This window comes from Dendronephthya gigantea, unplaced genomic scaffold, assembly GCF_004324835.1.
Source record: "Dendronephthya gigantea isolate DGI-Jeju-01 unplaced genomic scaffold, DenGig_1.0 000004F, whole genome shotgun sequence".
Taxonomy (NCBI): Eukaryota; Metazoa; Cnidaria; class Anthozoa; order Malacalcyonacea; family Nephtheidae; genus Dendronephthya; species Dendronephthya gigantea.
This window is the reverse complement of record NW_021163014.1, coordinates 2,267,013-2,291,499: the sequence shown is the minus strand read 5'-3', so window position 1 is coordinate 2,291,499 and position 24,487 is coordinate 2,267,013. Positions and strand designations below refer to the sequence as shown.

The window sequence follows — 24,487 nt, the reverse complement described above, 5'->3', positions numbered from 1 at the left end:
CGATATAACGCCTTGTTTATAATGCATGTCATGCAAACATGTTTTGATAAACTGAGCAAAGAAATTTCTGCTAAATCTTAGGGCCATATTATACACTATATACGATTTGTCGTATACGATTCGTATCCTGGCGTATGTGAACGTATGAATACACGTATGAATGTGACACTTTAAATTATAACCTGAACAAAATCGAATTAAGATTGTTGCATAGGCACTCTTTGCGTTCGTCAGAATGATAATGGCATACAACTTATAGTGCAGTCTAAATAGGCCAATACTAAATCTGTTATGACCATTTATATGCTGTGAAATATGACGAGTTCATTCAAATCTTACCTTTCAGAGCTCGAGTAACAGAGATTTAGACTCCCAGGCTGCGCTATGGATGCCACTTCATCCAGTTATCAGGCAAGTTCAAACGCCACGCCCCCGAATAAAATTATAACAAAGAAGGAACGACGAGCACAGTTGGTGAAGCTATTCATCGTGGCGTTTGTTTCCATTGGAACCGTTGCTCTCACTATATTTGATGTGATTCAAACGGCTAAATCTCTAGAGAAGAAAATCGAGCTCACAAATAAAATTCATGCGAGTATCGATACAGCTATGTTAATTCATAGTTTGCAAAAAGAGAGAGGAATGACCGCATTATACTCCACTCAGAGTCTGTTGAACTCCAAAGGACGTAAGCTACGGCAATTTCGGAAGAAAACAGATGAAGCCATTGTTAAATTGAAGATGAGATACGTTGGAAGCCTGGATAAACTATCGGACGATAGAGAACCATTTGTGAAGATTCTAAAAGAGGCTAGGCATGTAATCGACAAAGGAGAAGCATCAATCATTGAAACTTTGCAGAAATACAGAGAATGGATTGATAAGCTTATTTTCACGCTCACAGAATATTTGAGGGCGGAAAACTTGGGGGGATTCGCGAACTTGGTTTACGCATACGAACTGTTAATCATGAGCAAAGAAGAAGCTGGGATGGAACGAGCACTGGGCGGTTTAAGATTTATAGAAGGAAAAAAATTCAGCCATGCAAACAAAACATGGTACATACAGAAAAGCACTCTTGCTCAACAATACCTCCGGACCGGTTTCCTATTTTCGAACGAAATGAAGGACATGCATTCCTCTGTATTCGCTAACAGTTCGTATTTGATGAAAAAAATTGAAAGAAAAAGAAAACTCTTATTCAGTGAGTTTCACCCAGAAGCTTCTAAAGAGGATGGTCTCGAATGGTTGGATTTGATGACAAAATACAATAACTTGTTGTTGGAATTACAGATGCAGCAAGCTGACATGATTAGCAGAAAGGTCGACAGGACAGTTGCTGAAAATGCAAATCAACTCGTCATCCGGTCGATGCTTCTGTGCTTTACCTTGATTATTGTGCCAGCTATTATTTTATCGTTAGGAAGGGCCCAGAAACATTTCTATGAATACACGTTGTCTTTGTTTGATAAAGTTGGTCTAGAGCAAGCGAGAATGGACTTTATAATGAGAGAAAATTCAAGGCACATTGAAAGTAAGTTGCTGTATAGCCATAGATTCTAGGCAAGTTGTTCAGAGATAGGTTAGCGCTTACTCTGAGTGATATTTTAATCTATCCTTTTAGTTCATATGCTCAGCTTTTCCACTGCTGTTCCTTTCAAAGTTTAAACAATTCAAACTCCTATTGATCCATAAAATATTTCATTATCCCATTGGTCGAACTATTCGAGACCAGGGTCGCAGTGAATATACGTCAATATAAATTTTAGTTTTATAGTACACTTTTTTAGAGGCTGTTATAAAAGTTGATTTAGATAACTTGATCTCCAGACTACGCGTCTTTATTGAATAATATATACACCTCAAATTCTAAATACATAATCAAAAAACATTATTTGTACCATGTGACGAGGATATTTTTCGAGGTATCGCATCCCAGTTGGGGGTGTGACATTAAATTTATCACGCGACGTCTACGGAGGACTAAACACACCCGCTGAAAATAATGGCGGGAGTAGTGTTGTTGTTTCATAGACAGCCCAGAAATGTTTTCATTCTCTTGGCGCGCGTGCACGTGAGCTACTAGGCCTATTATTATGACAAGGTTGGCATGGTTTAATAAGATATATAGTACAACATTTGCTACCGCCTGAATATCTTTCAAATTACAAATAAAAAGAATGTAAAAGCTACATTGGTTTAAACGCCGGTAATTTGAGTCCATTCTCCCGAAGTTTTAACTTGAACGTTAATTTTAAGGATGCCAGCAAATGTTTATCGAGATTTTGGACCAAATTTTGTGAAGACCATGCTAGTGGCACCTACCCTGTGGTGTCGTCATCATTAATTTTTGAATTGCAAATTGAAAACTGATTGGCTGTCGTTCTTTCCGAGTTGGAAATTTCGTACGCTGGAGCCAATCAGTTTTCTAATTGCAATTTAAAATGATGACGACATAACAGGGTAGGTGCCACTAGTATATGGTTTTGACAAAACTTTGTCGAAAATCTCGATAAACATTTGCTTTAATCAGTTTTCTAGCATCCTTAAAATTAACGTTTGAAGATAAAACTTCGGGAGAATGTAGTCAAATTACTGGCGTTTAAAGCGATGTAATTTTTATATTATTTGGTATTTGTAATTTCAAAGATATTCAAACGTTATAGGAAACGTTGTAGTATATATTGTTTAAAAACTTTTCAGCCTTATCTTAATAATATAGATCGAGTAGATTCGCGTGCACGCGCGAGCGTCACGAGAACGAGAACATTTCTGAGCTTCCTATCTGGTTGTTGTTTGAAATAAAGATAATAAATTAACGATTCTGACGAGAGAATTAATCTTATTCTCGAAGGACATACAGAGAACACAAAAAAGTTGTCTAATGTTAAAATACGTTTTACAGCAATTTTTCCCATCTTTTTCGAGTACTTTTACTGATTTATAAAAATAATTATCCCAACCTTTTTACTGTCTTTTTGGCTATTCTACAAACTCACAAAATAAAGCAAAATATCATAACTTCGGGAAATATTTCGCTGAACCCCCATCTGAACCCCAGACCGGACGCAATGCGGCAACTTGACGAGTAGTAGTCAAAAAATTGTATTTGTATGTAATCTACGAGAATATTAGGATTATAGTTTTAAATTTATTTCATTTGAAAAATTAAAAACGTTGAAAATTCGCTTCGCGTTGCCAAATCCCGCCTGGCCTACACTCCAGGTCTATAAAATGATAAATGTATAAGCTATGGAAATGATGCACTAATTTCAAGATGGGCCATACAGCACTTAGCTCCCTATTTTTAAATAACATATTTCTATCCAAAGCAGTATAGTTTTTTTGAAATTTATTGGATGGGGAGTGAAATATTCATATATTCATGCTGAAATATATAGCGTAAAAACCAATCGCTATCGAAAGAAAACTGGCAAGCATAAAACGAGTGTATGAATAGTTGCCCTTCCTCCATGCAATTATAAGCTGATAATGTGACATAATCTTAAAAAACTTTTCCTCACAATTGAAATTTTATATTTGTCACAGAAGTGGAAGGATTTTTCCAATCAGAACCATAGCGCGAGTTCCAGCAACAGAGTGGCTCCCAATGCTGTTGTAATTGGTAGCCATTGAATAACTATGTCGAAGAAATGAAAGGAACTTGTTGCTGGTTATTCTAAATACTTAGTGTTTTTAAGCAGTCGCAGTTTACCTATGTATATTCAATGTATTTGTGGCTTTGAATTCAAAGGATTATAAGGATGCATGTGAACTCTCAGCGCCTGATGATTGCATATAACCAGCTAACAGGTTAAATTATTTGAAGTAAAACCACTAGGTCTTCGCTGTTTGTGATTGTTCTTATTGACCAATAAAGACCTGTCTCTATGTATTTAGATATACAACTATACCCTTGCTTTGTAAATTGCGAAACGCGAGCCGTCCTGTAATTCCCGGTGGCCGAATCACAGGCTCGATGCAGATAGCTACAAGTGAAATAGAATATTCGACGTAACTCAACCACGAACGTTGGCACAGGTGTATTTCCATGGTTGGCACGGGTATCTTTGTCCGGTATAAACAAATACTCGCTCGTTCTGTTCTAAATGCACCGCTAAACAGCTGTAAAAACAACGATTTCTTAATCCCGAAGGATCGTATCGTAGAACAAAGTCAGCTTTATTAGCTTTGATTAAACAGCTCATTCTTCTAGGAACCATCTATAAAAAGCAATTAATACACACGTGGTCAGTGACAATTATACGGTAGCATCAGGGGTTAAAATGAAAATACATATTCATTGCGCAAACCATCCCAATAATAATACATACCTTAAATAAAGAAGTATTCCGATCTCAGAAATATATCAGTAATCAAGGATTTAATTTTGTGAATTCTTTTAAATATAGCGGCCGACAACGAGTGTTAGACAGAGAACGAGCGAGTATTTGTTTATACCGGAGAAAGATATCCGTGCCAACCGGAGAAATACACCTGTGCCAACCGGAACAATTACCCGCGCCAACCGGAATAATCACCCGCGTCAATTTTGTTCGACCCGCGCCAGTTTTGTTCGACCCGCGCCAGTTTTGGTTGACCCGCGACCCGCGCCAAATAGACTATCCCGTGGGCGGGATAGATAGTATATACTGTAGATGCGTAGAATGGTAGCTAAATTTTAGATTAATGAATCGACGAAGAGGTAGATATAAATGTAGCAGGTGTAGGTTCGAACTGAAATATGAGAGTAAAAAACTACTGAGCTAAATTGCTTAAACTATGCAGAAAAACACAATGTCAATGTCATTAACCAACTAACTATAAACAATAAACAATATATAACGAATAACTCATAAACTTACGTACTTTGGTTTACATGCACTTGTACTCCAATTGTCGTAGATAAATTTTAGTAATTTGCGCGCAATTGAACGTCTTTACCATACGACAGTCAAACTTAAATTAAATGTGTGACCTAGTGTCACGCAAAAGCTACCAAGGCAGTGTAGCCTGAAGGCAATTAGCTATAGCTAATAGTAGCAGCAGCAGCTGGTTTGAGGTAAGGGGGCTCAAGTCACGAAAATCGTCCGACAATTTTTTAATGGGCCGTTCATTAATTACCGACACTACTTCGCACATTAATGCATGTAGCCAATCCTTCGTCATCCAATACCTGTTCTTTGAGTAGTGCGTTCAGGACCTTCCACACTGTTTTGATACATGCATCGTTCCCATACAAGATGGCGAACAGTCATTTGGTAGAAACTTCAAACTGATGAATTATAATTTTCAGGCTCAGGGTTGAAGTAAAAACAAAAGAGCGGGGAGCTTTGTATCCCGTATCTCAGATCATATTGGTGGGATATCAGTCATCACCGTTGACTGGAAAGTTCTATAAATTAAACAGAAAAATATAAATCAAACAAATCCAATCAAATATAAATCAAATCGTTTGTAAATCAAACAGAATAATATTCAAGTGAAATAACAGAATCAGTGCACTAGCAAGGAACTTCTACTAAACATATAGAATGTAGTCCTTTAAAACGAAAGGGCATCTTAGCCCCCGTTATCCCTGCTGGTAAGAGGTAAGGAAGGAAGCCGCCCCCGCTGCATTCCTGCTCCGGTGTCTCCGGTAGTGCGCACATGAAGCACGAGGGAACTACACACGTAAAAACGCACATTCGTCAAGTAATAACAAGTCTGCGGCAGAGTCGTTACAAGTCTGTTCACAAGCTTTTAACATGCAAGATTTGTTTGCACTGCTTGCTCCAATTTGCCGATGGGACTATCTGACTTGTAATTAACAAGAGTGTTCTGACAAGTCTTATCAGATATGATAACAACATTGCTATACGAACTTGACAGCACAAGATTGTCTGAGCAATATTGTCACATCATGTTTGTACCAGCCTTTTTGGAACAGCCTTGTAGCAGGTCTTTTGATTCAACAAGTTTGTTACAACTTGTTAATAAGTTGTTCAATCTCGTCAACAGCTTGGGACAAGCAGTGCGAACAAATCTTGTTGCAAGCTTGTGGACCGACTTGCTACAAGATATGATATTTTTACACGTGTATGTGGGCAACGGAGACAGCTACAAAAGAAGAAGCCTTATTATTAATTTTTTGAATAACTTTTTTTTTTTAATTTTTTGTTAATTTTTTGAATAACTTTCAATTTAGACCTACTCTAAACGATAAGTATACAAACACAGTGATGGTCTGCAATTTTTATGATGATGAACGGTTTAAGTGACTACAAAAAATATTTGTGGCCCAAGCTATTCAGCTAAAAAGCAAATGGACATCGCCGGGTGGTAGCGCTAAAAAGTTTACATGCGATGATTTTGACACAACCATCACTTGGTATCCTGGCAAACAAAATACATTAATATTGCAGGGTAAATATTGTACGGGAGAGTTCAAGTTACGACCAATAGTTTTTTTATGTCAAATAAACAACCTATTTCCATGGACAAGCGGATTAATTTTCCGTAGAAATTGTAAGACTTTCACTGTCAAACTGATGAATTATAATTTTCAGGCTCAGGGTTGAAGTAAAAACAAAAGAGCGGGGAGCTTTGTATCCCGTATCTCAGATCATATTGGTGGGATATCAGTCATCACCGTTGACTGGAAAGTTCTATAAATTAAACAGAAAAATATAAATCAAACAAATCCAATCAAATATAAATCAAATCGTTTGTAAATCAAACAGAATAATATTCAAGTGAAATAACAGAATCAGTGCACTAGCAAGGAACTTCTACTAAACATATAGAATGTAGTCCTTTAAAACGAAAGGGCATCTTAGCCCCCGTTATCCCTGCTGGTAAGAGGTAAGGAAGGAAGCCGCCCCCGCTGCATTCCTGCTCCGGTGTCTCCGGTAGTGCGCACATGAAGCACGAGGGAACTACACGCGTAAAAACGCACATTCGTCAAGTAATAACAAGTCTGCGGCAGAGTCGTTACAAGTCTGTTCACAAGCTTTTAACATGCAAGATTTGTTTGCACTGCTTGCTCCAATTTGCCGATGGGACTATCAGACTTGTAATTAACAAGAGTGTTCTGACAAGTCTTATCAGATATGATAACAACATTGCTATACGAACTTGACAGCACAAGATTGTCTGAGCAATATTGTCACATCATGTTTGTACCAGCCTTTTTGGAACAGCCTTGTAGCAGGTCTTTTGATTCAACAAGTTTGTTACAACTTGTTAATAAGTTGTTCAATCTCGTCAACAGCTTGGGACAAGCAGTGCGAACAAATCTTGTTGCCAGCTTGTGGACCGACTTGCTACAAGATATGATATTTTTACACGTGTATGTGGGCAACGGAGACAGCTACAAAAGAAGAAGCCTTATTATGCAGGTTAAAGAATTGAATTGGATTTCATCATCAAATCTACTTTAGATATCACTTGGATGCAAGCAGCTTGCTTCACGAAGAATATACACAATGTCTGCATGCGGTGATAAACGGAAGTCCTTTTAAACCATATTTGCCCCTATTAACTCTCCGTTTTGGCGTCCCTGAGACATTACTTGCGATAAACGAAATACGGGAGTTCAAGCCACGACCAATATTCTTTTTTTTATATGAAATAAACAACCTATTTCGATGGACAAGTTGAATTATATGCCGTAGAAATTGCAAGATTTCCACTGTCAATTTAATTCATTATAATTCTCAAGCAAATAGGTGAGGTAAAAACAAAAGAACGAGGCAACTTGTATCTCAAATTATGCTTGGTGGGAAATCAGTCGTCACCGTTCAACAGTAGGGAATCGGGTTTTTCTAACGGTAGTGATCGCTTTCCTTACTTAATTATATAAAGGAGAGCGAGGGGGCGGAAGTATTTTATGGAGGGCGGGCCCTAACGAAAAAAAAACAAATGCGAAAACGACATGTGGAATCACATGCGACTCACATGTGAGTTTGGAACCGCGTTGTTTGCACGTACATACACACATGACACATACACACGCTTGTAGAAGCTTACAAACTTCTAAGTTGTTGCATGATTATTTTTATGCAAGAAAAAACACAAAAACCAAGCCTATAGATGTATTCAATTGTTGATTTCATATGTAGCGTTTAAATGATTTTAAACTTACGTGCGTAACAGTATATAGGTGCAGCAAACGCGACAGTGGGAAACACTCCTAGCTATGTTAAGATACTCATATAAATATAAAATAAAATTCTATATAAACACTACATTTAGTCATCCTACTGCGGTCCCTAATTTTCTTCCTTTTTTTCTTCGAATTTCCATTGACAGCCTTAAGTCTTTGCACTTTTGCCATAGCAGCCTTTATAATCGTATCACTTGCTTGTGGAAATTTCTTGAAGACCAAATTAAGCTGGAAAAATGAATACAGGATTGTTAATATTTTTTAAACTACTGAATTTTATCATATGAGTACTGGATATTAATAGAAATGGGTGTATAACAGACCATTGCAGACTAAAAATATTATTTTGATAAGTAAGAGACATACATAGTATGAACTGAAACATACTATTTTCACAACCTGTCAGGTTACGAAGACACATAACAACAGGCTTGGAGACAGTCTTTTTTCATCACAAGTAAGCTTCTCGTGTCGTAGCCGGGCCGCAAGTAGGGAACTTAAGCAGCAACGTTCTTAGTCGCAACGGCGACGTAGCCCGTTCAGAAAAAGTGTCCGCCGAGTACGCCGTTCCCGCGGAACTTTAAAAACGTTAAGCAGTAGTGCTTTGCAATATAAACAACGGTGCAAATTTTCTTAGCGTTCAAAACGATAGGAGATAGATATATTTTTGTTCTCTCTTAGTCTATTTATATTTTCAATTTTCTAATTTTGATTAAAATTTCGAATTGGAACATATTTTAAACTGATTATTGTCTATTGTTTCCGATCCACTCAACTAATGAAAATTTCCACCGTGAGTTTCACCAAACAATACCATAATAATGAAGTTAAACTTAATGGGGCTATTAGATGTGATTAAAGTAATCGCTTCAATGGATTAGATGTGATTGAAGTAATCGCTTCAGTCTATGATGTTGATATAAAAGGCATAAAAAAACAGTATTTTTTACATTTTGCCACGAAGACGGCCTGGTCTGCGGAGAAGGGAGTTTTTCGTTTCCCGCAATACAATTGTCACAGCCGAACTCTTAGCGATGGACCTGTCGGGCCTGGTGCAGGAAAAAACGATTCTGTTCGGCTGACCACAATCAACCCGTACTTAATCGAGCAGAAGAGGATCAAGCAATTGCTTACAGTTGATGATAATGCAGTAAACCTTTCGACACGGGAACAAGATCCGCCACCCAAGTTCAGGTTTTTAAATTTAGCTTGCTTCGGTAAGGTTTACTCGGTCCACGTTCACCTTTCGTTTACCTTGTATACCGATTTACTGGAGATGCACACTTGGTTTTCATTGATTTACCGGGGGGTGGCGCGGTTTTTAGTATGCCGGCCTCTGTGGAACGGAAGAGGTACTCTTAGGAAAACCTTATAATTTTTATTTTGTCTACGACGTGATCCTCGTGTTCAGGGCTGGTACGTGGGATGCATGTCATGCTGTCTGAGGGGTAAACTTTCTGTGCATCCCTATCAAACATATATCTATTTTCTGGCTCAGGAAGTATACTGCCAGACGTAATTGCTTGTTAGTAAAACGGCCTTCCTAATAATGTTATTGCGTTTCATTTAAAAACCTACTGATCACTGGCCTTCCTAATTGGGTCTATTGCATGATTTAATTTCCATTGTATACGACTATATAGCAACAGTATCGGATTTTATACTTCCTACTTTGCCGCTTTTAAGTAAGGCAATGGCCCACGTTTACAAATATTGAAAGCAAATCATTTAAATAAAGACTTCGTACGTCACGGGGTGACTCAACGCCCTTCAGTTCTGCGGCGGATTATAACATTTTAATGTATTTGAAAAGATAGCAATCCAATGAAGTTATGCATGCTTATAACGGTATCTGACGTTGAGTTACTCTTTAATTTTTTGAAGCAATGGAAAGTTATTATTATTTCGCTTGTGTAGAAGCGGGGAAAATTATCGCGCTTTTGATGAAGTGGTGGAAATTATTACGCTTTTGATGAAGCGGTGAAAATTATTACGCTTTTGATGAAGTGGTGACAATTATTACGCTTTTGTTGAAGCGGTAAAAATTATTGCATTTTTATAGCTTCGACGCTCGCTTCACCTCGACCATTCCTTGGACTGCCCGAGTTTCCCTTGTTGCGGTTTAAGCTTGTTCCTTTTTTTGGTACTTACATTACTTACGCTTAATTGTCATTTTACAAAGAGGATTCCGAGTGGGAAATTCGACTCTAAACATGGTTTAATTGCACTTCAGTTACACTTTGGGTTAACGTTTATATAACTATAGCTTTGATAACCATAAATACTCGCTGCTCAGTTGTCATTTGAACATTTTAAGGCATTCTTACTAGAAGTTATAGTCAATTTGTAATTCGACAAATTTGTGTTGCTGTTCAGTTAGGAACTATTTTAAATTCCCATAAGTATAATAACGCGCGTTCAACAAAAGACGAGTGGTTTGTATGGAGGGGAGATATATACTGTAGTGGGCCCTGTATTAGAATTGTAATTTAATACAATGCCCTATGTTTACTTTTTGTCCTTCTGTGCCTCTAATTATTTGCTTACATGTCACATTGTCCCTTTGGGGCACCACGCCCAAAACACGTAGACCAGAGAAGTGTCAAGACTGCAGAATATTACACAGAAACAGAGACATCTATGCACCCCACCCGCACCTCAGCTTTGTTAACCACAGGCAAGTTCCCATCTTGCACTACCCAGGATCCTCCTATACAGCGGTTAGGTGCTGTCTTCCACGCTACAAACAACTTTTCCTGATTCCCCTTAGCTTTTCCATAATCTATTCTCACTGCGAGTTTCACCAAACAATACTTTGATGGGCCTTTAGATATCATTAAAGTAATCCCTTCAGGGAATTAGGTCTATATAAAAGGCAGAAAACAGTATTTTTTAACATTTTCCACGAATATGGCACGAATATTGATTTATCAGTTATAAGCCCCATTTACAAGCCCCGTTTACACTACACTGAATTTATCGGCACGGCACGGCTAAAATGGGCACCCGTACCCAATTCTATGAGTGTTCAGGCAACCAAAACAAAGGCCGAGTACAGATGAGATGGGCACGGGTGCCCATTTTAGCCGTGTCGTGCCAATAAATTGAGTGTAGTGTAAACGGGGCTACACTACACTCAATTTATCGGCACGGCACGGCTAAAATAGGTACCCGTACCCTATTTTAATAGTGTTCAGGCTACCAAAACAAAGGCCGGGCACGGATGAAATGGGCACGGGTATTCATTTTAGCCGTGCCTTGCCGATAAATCGAGTGCAGTGTAAACGGGGCTATAGTAAACCAATTACCACATATATGGTTTACCAATTATGCCCTATAGACGTGCATGCAGACGTGTATTTTTCAGCTCTGTCTGTATAGTAAACTAAACTAAATACTAAAGCGAGAGAGTAAGAAATAATTATTATAGTGTTGTTATGAACACTCTTAATAATTGGCAACTTCAACAAAATCGAACAAGAATTTATGCTTTGCATGGACTGGTTACTTTAAACAATTTGTTGCTGAGAAATTGAAATTGGTTGGTTCCTGGTCCCACTCGATGGAGAGAAAAAGCTCTTTAGTTCAGAGAATGTATATATATATATATATCCTGGCGAAGGAATAAGAATTCGTTGTTTATAACCAGGGGCAAGACAAGTGAGATTCTGAGTGAGCTGTTTACACACATTCATGCGTGATTGTGGTGAACAATCCGTGCAAGATCGCAAGCCGCTGTTAGGGAAGCTATCGAAAGCTTTACATTTGGCCAGTCAGTAAACATTGAAGCAGTCCGAACATTGGCAGATTCAATCTTGCATATCTCATCCGTGGTTTCAAGTTTTTTAGAACAAGATTAGAGCAGAAGTTGATCGAGACGAATGTAAATAACGACAGAGGCAGCTTGGACCGCGAACATGCAGAACATCTAAATTTAGTTTCTTAAACAATACTAATGAGGTACTTACTTCTTCTAAACACAAGGAGATTGTAAACCAGCCATTTTCAAATGATCGTATAGGAATTGACGTTGATGCATGACACCTTGCAATTTGATATCAAACCAATTAAACAATCCCGTGAACAATGAAGTAGTAGAATTCATTAGCCAGCTGCATGGATAAATCTAATGGGGCTCAATCAAACATGACTGACGAGACGCTCATTCATAGCGATGTTGGCCGTGGTTGAAGGTGAACAATACCCTGATAGTAATGCCATTACAGATACAGATTCAAAAGTTAAACCTCGTCAAGCTGCGCACACTTTTAAGCTGCGAAAAGATGAGGCAAAACGCTTGTTGAAAATATTGTCAATTTTTAAGACAGCTATAGAGCAAGGAAATTTCTTCAAGAAACTACGGGTAAATGAGTATATATTTTTCGGTGTTTTAATTTAAAGAAAATATTTAAACATTTTATACTGGATCGTCACACAAGACGTGATTGCCGTTCAAACTTGGTTATTTTCGATCATTATTTTCAGATATATCATGTATCGCAAACTTGTGGCTAAAAATCTAGTTGAGTGCCTGAAAACGAGAGCCGGTTTCAAAATAGCCTTTATTCTATAACCTTTTTATTTTTACAGGAATTGTAGTCATAAAAATTATGACTGATGCGAATTTCGACATATTTTTATTAAGACTATGGGTGTGTTATTGTCATTATTTGTGGCTGTTCAAATACTGTTTAAATTAGCAATATTTTGTTTAGATTGTTTCAAAATTATGCTCAATGCCTTCATTTAATGGTATATATCTAAAAGCATGTTTTTTAACCTTCTGTGTTTTTACTCTTGTGTTAGTGAAAAATATCCTTTCTTTTCGCCGAAATTTTGAAGGTTTGTTTGAAAAAAAGTAAATTATTTTAAGATTTTGCCGAGTGCCTCAAAACAAAGTAGGGATAAAAATAATTTCTGTTAATCATAGTTTTTTTGTACAAACTTTTGATTGCTCTCAAAATTCGGCCTCATATAGAGGTCATTAGGCCTAAACATGGGCCTATAAAACGAAATTTCAAAACGCGTGGAAGACATTATGAGCGCTTTACAAGGGTACTCCGACCGTCGCCCGAGCATCCAACGAGTCTGAAATTCCTATTGTTTGGATTTAGAATTCGATTTATTATGCAACAATTATGACTATGCTCAGGCAAAATTTGCACCTCTTCTTTTTTGCCTAAATGTCTCAAATAACCCGACTGTCTCATTTTGCCCCGCGTTACCTTAATGCAGCAGAAAAACGGGTGATTTCACTTTACCTTTTAATACGGCTGTTTTTGTATCCAAAAAATTTGAAACATCAGCTATTGGCTTTACATTTAATTACATTTAGGCCATTTCAACATATTGAAGGTTAGGTCTGGCAAGCTCAGGAAATATTTTGCTTCGTTTGAAATAGCGAGGGGTTGCTGCATGCATGCATGTATTTCTAGTCAGTTATATCTATATGTATATGTGTATATGTGTTTATATATACTGTAGAATAATGCATGATGTAATTCCCATTGTAAACAGCGATTATGCTATTGTAGATAAAAGTAGAGCTATCTTTATATCTATATCTATCTAAGACAGTCGAAGACGTACTTTTCCACGTCGCACTTTGGTTTCGCTGAAAATTATTTCATCCCCATACTGAAACCATACTTCAGCCAAGGTATTGTGCGGTGGAGCGAACAGTGAGAATATATTAATTTATTTTTTTGTAAATCAGCAGCGGGCGGAATCCTAGCATTTCCTGCAATCTGATTGGCTGCAGCAGCGGGCGGAATTTTACGATATCTTGACCACGGTCCGCGGAATCCTGGCAAAATTTTAAAGTCAAGCTAGTTTGTTTTGGAAAAGGTTTTTAACAATGGATGATAGTTATCACTCGGAAAGCGAGTTTTATTATCTAGACGAGCTTGTAAATACCCTAGAAAATGTTAGCGAAAATGTAGAAGAAAACGTAAACATGGACGAAAGTGACGAAAGTTTTATATACAAAATCGCACAATCGTTTTATCCCCACGACGTCCCCTCAATTTGACAAAAAAATAAATACGTTATTTACCGTTTAAGTCGGACCGGATAGAAAAATATTTTCCCTCGGCCTCAAAAACGTCCCTCGGCCTTCGGCCTCGGGCCGTTTTTGAGACCTCGGGAAAATATTTTTCTATCCGGACCTCCTAGCCGGTAAATAACATATATTTATTTTTTTACAAATCAGCAGCGTGCCGAATCCTAGCCTTTTTTGCAATCTGATTGACTGTAGCAGCGGGCGGAATTTTGCCATATCCGACCACGGTCTGCAATCCTATATTTTATGCTAGAGCGAAAGCGTGCTTTGTTTTGTTTTGTTTTTCTAAAGATTTATTCGCAAATTTTACTTTTTTTTTTAAATGTATGAGCCAAATATGAAATAATTATCACGATAAATTGAAGTAAATTTTAGTACATTAAACGAATGCGGTTTTAATTGTTTATGTTTTTGTGACTACTGCTGAGTCTGACTACACAATTATAATTCGAACGAACTCTGCTTTTCGTAAAAAAATTAATTTACCGATTTACAGATTAACGTTATTTACCGATAAAAAATTAATATTTCCCCTCGGTCTTGAAAACGTTCCTACCCCCCCGAAAATATTTTTTTACCCGGACCGAGCCAGCGGTAAATAACATATATATCATGAAGAGATGAATAGTTGAAGTAAAAAAGTTAATTACTGATTACATATAGCATTAAAAGGAATTTTTAATGACATACCTTATTAATTTTTTTTTCTTTCCGAATAAACTTCGAATCCTTTATTTAGCGCGCTAGTATTAATAACTTTATGAGTGAATAGCGGAATTGACTGAATTTTTGCTGGTTAATCAACATGCACACCGCATTTGCAACCGAACGAGAAAAGTTTAACACATGCATGCATTTGTTAATGACGAAAAGTTTTTAGTCGTGTTGCATGCGATTTTGTAACACTATAACCATGCCATTATAACATATATTTAGCATTCGCCAGTTTAATAAAAGACAATTTATATTAAATGTAAGTTGTTTAATTCGTGCATGGAACATTGAAATGTTCGCGTATCGGAAATATTATAATAAAACGTACTGTAGCCATACATTTCTATTTTTCAATTATCAACATCTCGCGTTCAGCCCGTTGTAGACCTACTTAAGAGAAAATGCAGCTGTTATATAGAGATAGAAATTGTTATCAGAGGAGGTAAATTAGTTTGTTTTCCCAAACAGATCATTATGACCATTTATATGCTGTGAAATATGACGAGCTCGTTCAAATTTTACCTTTCAGAATTCGACTAACAGAGATTTAGACTCCAAGGCTGCGCTATGGATTCCACTTCATCCAGTTACCAGGCGAGTTCAAACGCCGCGCCCCTAAATGAAGTTATGTCAAAGAAGGATCGACGAGCACAGTTAGCGAAGCTATTCATCGTGGCGTTTGTTTCCATTGGAATCGTTGCTCTTACTGTATTCGATGTGATTCAAACAGCTAAATCTCTAGAGAAGAAAATCGAGCTCACAGATAAAATTCACGCTAGTATCGATGCAGCTATGTTAATTCATAGTTTGCAAAAAGAGAGAGGAATGACCGCATTATACTCTACTCAGAGTCTGTTGAACTCCGACAGACGTAAGCTACGGCAATTTCGGGAAAAAACGGATGAAACTATTGTTAAATTGAAGACGAGAAATAGTGGAAGCCTCGATAAACTATCGGGCGGTAAAGAGCCATTTGTGAACATTTTAAAAGAAAAAAAGCGTATAATTGACGAAGGAGAAGCATCAACCATTGAAATTTTGAAGAAATACCGAGAATGGATTGATGAGCTAATTTCTACGCTCGCAGAATATTTGAGGTCGGAAAACGCAGGGGGATTCGCGAACTTAGTTTACGCATACGAATTGTTAATCATGAGCAAAGAAGAAGCTGGGATGGAACGAGCACTTGGTGGTTTGAGATTTATAGAAGGAAAAAATTTCAGCCATGCAAACAAAACATGGTACATACAGAAAAGCACTCTTGCTCAACAATACCTCAGAACTGGTTTCTTAATTTCGAACGAAATGAAGGACATTCATTCCTCTGTATTCGCTAACAGGTCGCATTTGATGAAAGAAATTGAAAGAAAAAGAAAAGTCTTATTCAGTGAATCTCACACAGAACCATCTAAAGAGGATGGTCTCGAATGGTTTGATTTGATGACAAAATACAATAACGCATTGTTGGAATTACAGAGGAGGCAAGCTGACATGATTAATGCAATGGTTGACAAGACAGTTGCTGAAAATGCAAATCAACTCGTCATCCGGTCGATGCTTCTGTGCTTTACCTTGATTATTGTGCCAGCTATTATTTTATCGTTAGGAAGGGTGCAGAAACATTTCTATGAATATACGTTGTCATTGTTCGATAAAGTTGGTCTAGAGCAAGCGAGAACGGACTTTTTAATGAGACAAAATTCAAGATACATTGAAAGTAAGTTGCTGTATAGCCATAGATTCTTGGCAAGTTGTTCAGAGATAGGTTAGCGCTGTCTCTGAGTGATATTTTAATCTACCCCTTTAGTTCATATGCTTAGCTTTTCTACTGCTGTTTCTTTCAAACCTTAAACAATTTAAATTCCCGTTGATCTATAAAATATTTCATTACCTCATTGGTCGAACTATTCGAGACCAGGGTCGCAGTGAACATACGTCAATATAAATTTTCGGTTTATAATACACTTTTTTAGAGGCTGCTATAAAAGTTAATTTATGTAGATAACTTGACCTCCAGACTATGCGTATTTATTGAATAATATAATATTTCATACACTTCAAATTCAAAATGCATAATCAAAAAACATTATTTGTACCATGTGACGCGGATATTTATTGCGGTATCGCATCCCAGTCCCCTATTTCCGAGTTGGGGGTGTGACATTAAATTCATCATGCGACGTCTACGGAGGACTAAACGCACCCGCTAAAAATAATGGCGGGAGTAGTGTTGTTGTTTCATTGGCAGCCCAGAAATGTTTTCATTCTCTTGGCGCGCGTGCACGCGAGCTACTCGGCCTATTATTATGACAAGGTTGGCATGGTTTAATAAGATATATAACAACATTTGCTACCGCCTGAATATCTTTCAAATTACAATTAACAAAAATAATATAAAAGTTTCATTGGTTTAAACGCCGGTAATTTGAGTCCATTCTTCTGAAGTTTTAACATAAACGTTAATTTTAAGGATGCCAGAAAAGCAAATGTTTATCGAGATTTTGGACCAAATTTTGTGAAAACCATGCTAGTGGCACCTACCCTGTGGTGTCGTCATCATTAATTTTTGAATTGCAAACTAGAAAACCGATTGGCTGTCGTTCTTTCCGAGTTGGAAATTTCGTACGCTGGAGCCAATCAGTTCACTATTTGCAATTCAAAATGATGACGACATCACAGGGTTGGTGCCACTAGTATATGCATGGTTTTGACAAAACTTTTTCGAAAATCTCGATAAATGTCGAAAATCTCGAGAATGTAGTCAAATTACCGCGTTTAAAGCGTTATAATTTTTATATTCTTTAGTATTTGTAATTTCAAAGATATTCAGACGTTAGGAAACGTCGTAATATATATTATTAAAAAACTTTCCAACCTTGTCCTAATAATATAGACCGAGTAGATTCGCGTACAAGCGCGAGCGTCACGAGAACGAGAACATTTCTGAGTTTCCTATATGGTTGTTTGTTTGAAATAAAGGGAATAAATTAGCGATTCTGACGAGAGAATTAATCGTATCCTGGAAGAAGGACATACAGAGAACACAAAAAAGTTGTCTAATGTTAAAATACGTTTTACGGTAATTTCCCCCCGCCTTTTTTGAGTACTTTTACTGATTTATAAAAAGAATTATCCCAACCTTTTCACTGCCTGTTTGGCTATTCTACAAACTCACAAAATAAAGCCCTAGGAAAATATCATAAATTCGGGAAATATTTCGCTGAACCCCCCTCAAGATCGAGACAGACCGGACGCGATGCGGCAACTTGGCGAGTGGTAGTAAAAAAATTGTCTTCGTATGTAATCTACGAGAATATTAGGATTATAGTTTTAAATTTATACATTTCATTTGAAAAATTAAAAACATTGAAAATTCGCGTCGCGTTGCCAAATCCCGTCTGGCCTTCACTCCAGGTCTATAAAATGATAAATGTATAAGCTATGGAAATGATGCACTAATTTCAAGATGGACCATACAGCACTTAGCTCCCTAGAAAGCTTCCTATTTTTGAATAACATATTTCTATCCAGGGCAGTATAGTTTTTTGGAAATTGATTGGATGGGGAGTGAAATATTCATATATTCATGCTGAAATATATAGCGTAAAAACCAATCGCTATCGAAAGAAAACTGGCAAGCATAAGACGAGTGTATGAATATTTGCCCTTCCTCCATGCAATTATAGGCTGATAATGTGACATAATTTTAAAAAACTTTTCCTCACAATTGAAATTTTAGATTTGTCACAGAAGTGGAGGGATTTTTCCAATCAGAACCATAGCGCGAGTTCCAGCAACAGAGTGGCTCCCAATGCTGTTGTAATTGGTAGCCATTGAAAAAAAATGTCAAAGAAATGAAAGGAACTTGTTGCTGGTTATTCCAAATACTGAGTGTTTTTAAGCAGTCGCAGTTTACCTATGTATATTCAATGTATTTGTGCATGGCTTTGAATTCGAAGGATTATAAGGGCATATAACCAGCTAACAGGTTAAATTATTTGAAGTAAAACCACTAGGTCTGCGCTGTTTGTGATTGTTCTTATTACCTTGGGTCGGTAGACACAAGGTCATAAATTCGGCTTTGTTTTTTTTATTTTTTTTTTGGTGGGGTTCTAGGCAGCAGTCTCCCTCGCGGCCACGGCGCATAAATTACTGCAACTTTTTACTCTTCAATCTTCGAATCGCACGACATTTACGAATCCTGTCTATTTAGACAGGTTTCGATATTTTAATACTCTACATTCAAATACTTAGCTATTCACCATTGGATTATAGCTTCGCAAGCACAATTGCTTCAATTCATTTTGTCGGTTGTAGAAGAAAAGCCAAAGGCATTTGATGGTCAGGGACCCTGATTCGTAAACAATTACATTGGAATGGTCAATTTTCATATGTGGCAGAATGAATCATGCAGTCACGGAGCTTTAGCAAATAGTTTAATAGTCTTTTAAACCATGGTTTATACCACACTAAAATTTCCAAACAAACCCTATATGCACCGACCCAAGGTAAACGCCGAGCCGGCGTCTTGTTGACCAATAAAGACCTGTCTCTATGTATTTAGATAATCATACGACTATACCCTTGTTTTGTAAATTGCAAAACGCGAACCGTCCTGTAACTCCCGGTGGCCGAATCACAGGCTCGATGCAGATAGCTACAAGTCAAATGGGATATTCGACGTAACTCAACCACAAACGTACAACTAATAAATTTTAATCAACTAGAAACAAGGGCCTTCGTAAAAGTCACGCAACGTGCCGAAGTAGCGAGATACTTGGACTGGTATAGCACGATGTGTATAAATCGTATTTAGGTGTAGATAGTATACTGTAGATGCGTAGAATGGTAGCTAAATTTTAGATTAATGAAACGACGAAGAGGTAGATATAGATGTAGCAGGTGTAGGTTCGAACTGAAATATGAGAGTAAAAAACTACTGAGCTAAATTGCTTAAACTATGCAAAAAAAACACGATGTCAATGTCATTAACCAACTAACTATAAACAATAAACAATATATAACGAATAACTATTAAACTTAGCTACGTACTTTGGTTTACACTTGTACTCCAATTGTCGTAGATAAATTTTAGTAATTTGCACGCAATTGGCCGTCTTTACCATACGATATAGTGAAAGTTATTTTAGTTTAATAGCTTAGCTAGTTTAGAAGCTATTATGAATCAAACCGGAGTACTTTTTTCTTAGACACCCAGTACAATTAACAATGATAATCAGTCTGATGAGGAAGAAGATGAAACCATCACTGTGTCAAGCAACGAGGACTATAACTATTACCAGTCAATGGAGTGGAAAGAGTTGTGGAAACAGAATTGTTGGAGATAAACATGACACAACCACATATGCCCCATAAACCTGTCGGCAACCAATTGAAGTTGCTGCAAGGAAGCAAAAGTGATGTACATTTTGCAAACAACCAGGACATAATAAGAGTAAATGCCACCTACTTAAATTTCAATCTCAACCCACACAGTCACAGGACAAAAGACCACACCCAGGTGGTACTAGCACACCTGGTCCACAAATAGCTGGATTTCAAATCAAGCCTACAGCAATGGGCAGTTTTACTATTTGGAACTTTCCTTTTTGTGTTTCACAAAACACTATCAATGGACGTGTAGGGAGCCTGATTTCACTGCTACTAGCTAAAGCCTGTTAACGAATGAAGCTACACCACAACTTGAAAAAGATCAACCTTTATCAGTACATTGAAATACTGTGATAGTGTCATGTATACTTGGTGGGAACAGCGTATATGATAGCTGCATCACTCACGGGAGGTTTCGTAGCGTTGTAGAGGCAGCACCCTTCGTCGCCTGTAGGGTTGGAGAAGTTAATTTAAACGAGGAACTCACAGTATTTTTTGCTAGAGAAGATGATGCACCTGAAGAATCTGCACTCTCCAGCCAGATCACCAATTACTTGGAGTTTAACGACCACGCTGCCGCCCTTGTTATTGTTAACGGAATGACCATCACTTTTGTCAAACAAGAGAACGCCATTACCCTTTTCGATACCCAAGTCCCAAGCCAACTTCGAGCACAACAACAGAGCAACGGTTTCGATGGTTCCCAAGGAGACTTTAAAAGATCTTCTTTTATGGATAAAAGCACGAATCAGCCGGACAGTTAATCTATGTACCGTCACCTCCCATGAATGTGATGTATAGATTTTTCGAACGTAAGAATATGTAAAATTAATGTGTAAACCGGAATATTTAGGACAATCCTCATTAAATTTCTATCCAAAATCCCTGGAATACAAACATTTTCTTAAAAAAAAAGGCAAACAGGTTATTGGTCCTTTTTCGTCCTCCGATCGCCCACATTTCCTCTTAAAACGTCCCGAATTTACGCTCACATCGAGTAAACCGCCATTTTCGAACATTTTAAACCTCGCAACGAACGCGTACATATCGCATATGCGCAGACGTTTTCTGCGGTGTTGCTAAAATCCATATACCATCCTCAATGCTGTCTCAGTTCCATCTCAGGGGTTCTTGCCAAAGTTCGTTAAATGTACAGTGCTGTGCAAAAGTTTTAGGCCCCCAGTCAAATTGTGACTTGTTAGTAAAATTCATGGTTTTGCAAGACATGCTAGGTAGAAAGACTTGTAGTGGTCTTGCACTTGGTACAGCCACCATGAGAGACCATTATTGCGGCACAATGCCCAGTCATTGACCTAACAGGCTTGTTTGTTACATCTGGATCAACAGCCTCACGTGATGCGAAAATGGTCTCTCATTCTTCCAGATGTCGAGATGGTTTTCTATCTGACCTCTTCTTCACTTATTCCAAGAGATATTCGAACAGGTTTAGGTCAGAATTCTTTCGTTGCCCTGAACTGATTGATATTTCTTTCGGTGGGGCTTTTTTCTCTGTCACATGGTGCCCTATTTTGTTCAAAGTCTCAACCGCAAAGCTCTCTTCACCTTTTAGAAGTCCCAAGATCGTAAATTTTCGACTAGATACGGAAAATGGTATGTTTGGCTTGTATCTAGGACTTTCCTAATAGATGAGATGGCTTTGTGGTGGAGATTATATCTTCCAGTAAGATGGGGGCACCATGTCATTCAGAAAAGAACCTGAAAGAAAGTGATATTGACCAGCCCAGGGCTATAAGAGATTGCTGACGTAGACCTCATTGAACATTTTTGGGAATAAGTGAGGAAGAGGTCAGATAGAAACCCATCTCGACATCTGGAAGAATGAAAGAGACCATTTTCGCATCACGTGAGGCTGTTGATCCAGATGTAACAAACAAGCTTGTTAGGTCAATGAGTGGGCATTGTGCCGCAATAATGGTCTCTCATGGTGGCTGTACCAAGTGCAAGACCACTAAAAGTCTTTCTACCTAGCATGTCTTGCAATACCATGAATTTTACTAACAAGTGACAATTTGACTGGGGGCCTTTTGCACAGTACTGTAGTTTTTTGTGGCAATCGAAAAATATCAGAAATCCCATTGAGACTAAAAATAAATCAAAAACACTCGCGATGGAAATTTTCAACATACGTTTGATGGCTAAAATTCCAGTTAGACAATAAGTTTTCTGGGAAAACGCCAACAGAGAGTAAAGGTTGATGGAATCACGACGGAGTATGTGAAAACCAATAGGTGTGTTTCTCAAAGGAGGTCCATTCTCAAAGGAGGTCGTATTATTTTCTATTATGGTTAATTATATCAGAACGGTCTACACTATAAGAACGATTTAGCGAAATTTGCAGCCAACTTAATCGAAAACCATGGTTGAAGATCTTAGGAATAATTTTAGAAGACCTGCCTTATAAATGGGATTTACGATTTGATGAAGTGATATGAAAAGTTAGCTCAAGGATGTATATCATGCATGTCCGTAGCCATTATGGTTCGCCACAATGGCCTGGATCTTGTGTTAACATGCGGTTCTTAGCTTTGGGGAGGTGCTTAATTGTTAGGCATGGCAACCATATAAATATATCAGATCGAAAAATTAATCAGACGTGCCTATACAGAAACAGATACATATCAGAGGAGATAAACTTTGCGGAAATCATCTTCAAAAAAGACTTAAAATTATGGAACAATATAATGAGTAATAAGAACGATGATCTGAATAGACCTTGAGACACAGAGGGCGCGAATTCGAATTGCCGATTGTGAGAACTGAACGATTTTTAAAAATATTCCTTTATAAATAGATGCCTTTTTAAGCCGTCAGCAATTTAACTGCCATTTTGAAAACAATTTTTTTTAAAAAATGTTTCGAAAACACAATATGAAATGTGGAATGGGAATAAGAGTTTAAAATATCATCAGAACTAGAAGAGTTAGCGGTGAAAAGGAACAACTCGCAGTTTATAATCCTTGAAATGGTAGGTGTCTACTTTGTTTATTTCGAGGTTTATTTCGTGTTTGCTGTACGAATACATTTTATGACCTTGGTACAGTAAGTCGTTTTTGCTCGGTTTTCGAAAAACAACATTCGACGTTTTAATACTGCTTGGTTATTTATATTATTTGTGCTCTTTTGATTTTTTGAAGGTTTAGGCTCTTAGCTATAGTGAAGTATTAACTCTCACTTAATTAAACTATGAAACTCTATAACTTCATGCGGCGGGGCAAAACGAGACGCTTAGGCAGTCCGACTATCATAAAAAAGCAAAAAGGCATGTTTAAATTCTTTTAAGCAGATTCCAACCAATCAATGCAGTGAAAAAACCCTGGGTTTTCAGGCAATATTGTGGCATTTATTCAAGAAACACGACTGATGGTAAACGTCTCATTTTAGCCAAACCTATAATGTGGTAAAATGAGACAAATAATAAATGTAAAGAAATTTTTAATAATTTGAATTAATTTTAATTGTAGGATAAAAATAAGATCAAAAAGACCTTGAAAGTAAATAGTTTTATCAGTTTCATTTTCAAAATATTGAAGGTTATAGGTCTGGCTTGCTCAGGAAATATTTTGCTTCGTTTGAAATGGCGAGAGGTTGCTGCATGCATGCATGCATGCATGCATGTATTTCTAGTGAGTTATATGTATTTGTTATATAGGTGCTGTGTATTTTAAATGTGATTGGTTCATTCGTAGTCACATGACTTTAAACAAATGCAATGTTTCCCGCCAGGGAAACAAGTGAAAAATTGTTGCCCGCATATTGTCATAACAACGTTTTTTGAAATGAAATATTAATTGTCGTGTAACATGTATTTTTTTGTTCCTATATAACAAACACTTAATTTTCGCCTCGATGTCGTCTCGGGAAACATTCAGACTTTTGGGAAAACAAACTCACTATTTCCCTCGGGAGCATACATTAAATGTATAGTATATATGTGTATAATATGTGTATATATATTTTTTTAATTATTATCTCGAATAATGAATGATATAATTTCCATTGTGGATAACGCCGCCTTTTCCCATGCCGCACTTTTTACAAATCAGCAGCGGGCGGAAGCCTAGCCTTTCCTGCAATCTGGTTGGCTGCAGCAGCGGGCGGAATTTTACGATATCTTACCACGGTCTGTCCAAGATTTTATGCTCGAGCGAAAGCGT

General features: G+C 37.4%; 1 protein-coding gene across 1 annotated transcript; it reads left to right on the top strand.

Annotated features, from left to right (window-relative positions):
* Positions 1 to 9,212: 9,212 nt before the first annotated feature.
* On the top strand, positions 9,213 to 18,810 carry LOC114515621. Its single transcript, XM_028534911.1, has 3 exons — positions 9,213 to 9,363; positions 15,451 to 16,638; positions 18,661 to 18,810. Exons 2-3 carry the CDS (start codon positions 15,489 to 15,491, stop codon positions 18,756 to 18,758), a joined length of 1,248 nt encoding a protein of 415 aa, XP_028390712.1. The 5' UTR covers positions 9,213 to 9,363; positions 15,451 to 15,488; the 3' UTR covers positions 18,759 to 18,810.
* Positions 18,811 to 24,487: the final 5,677 nt, after the last annotated feature.

What these genes read in the sequence shown, in the direction of transcription:
- LOC114515621 (XM_028534911.1), top strand. Translation starts at nt 15,489, where the DNA reads ATGGATTCCACTTCATCCAGTTACCAGGCGAGTTCAAACGCCGCGCCC. An exon ending in AAATTCAAGATACATTGAAA is followed by an intron (nt 16,639 to 18,660) that starts GTAAGTTGCTGT and finishes TTGAAATTTTAG; the next exon opens with ATTTGTCACAGAAGTGGAGG.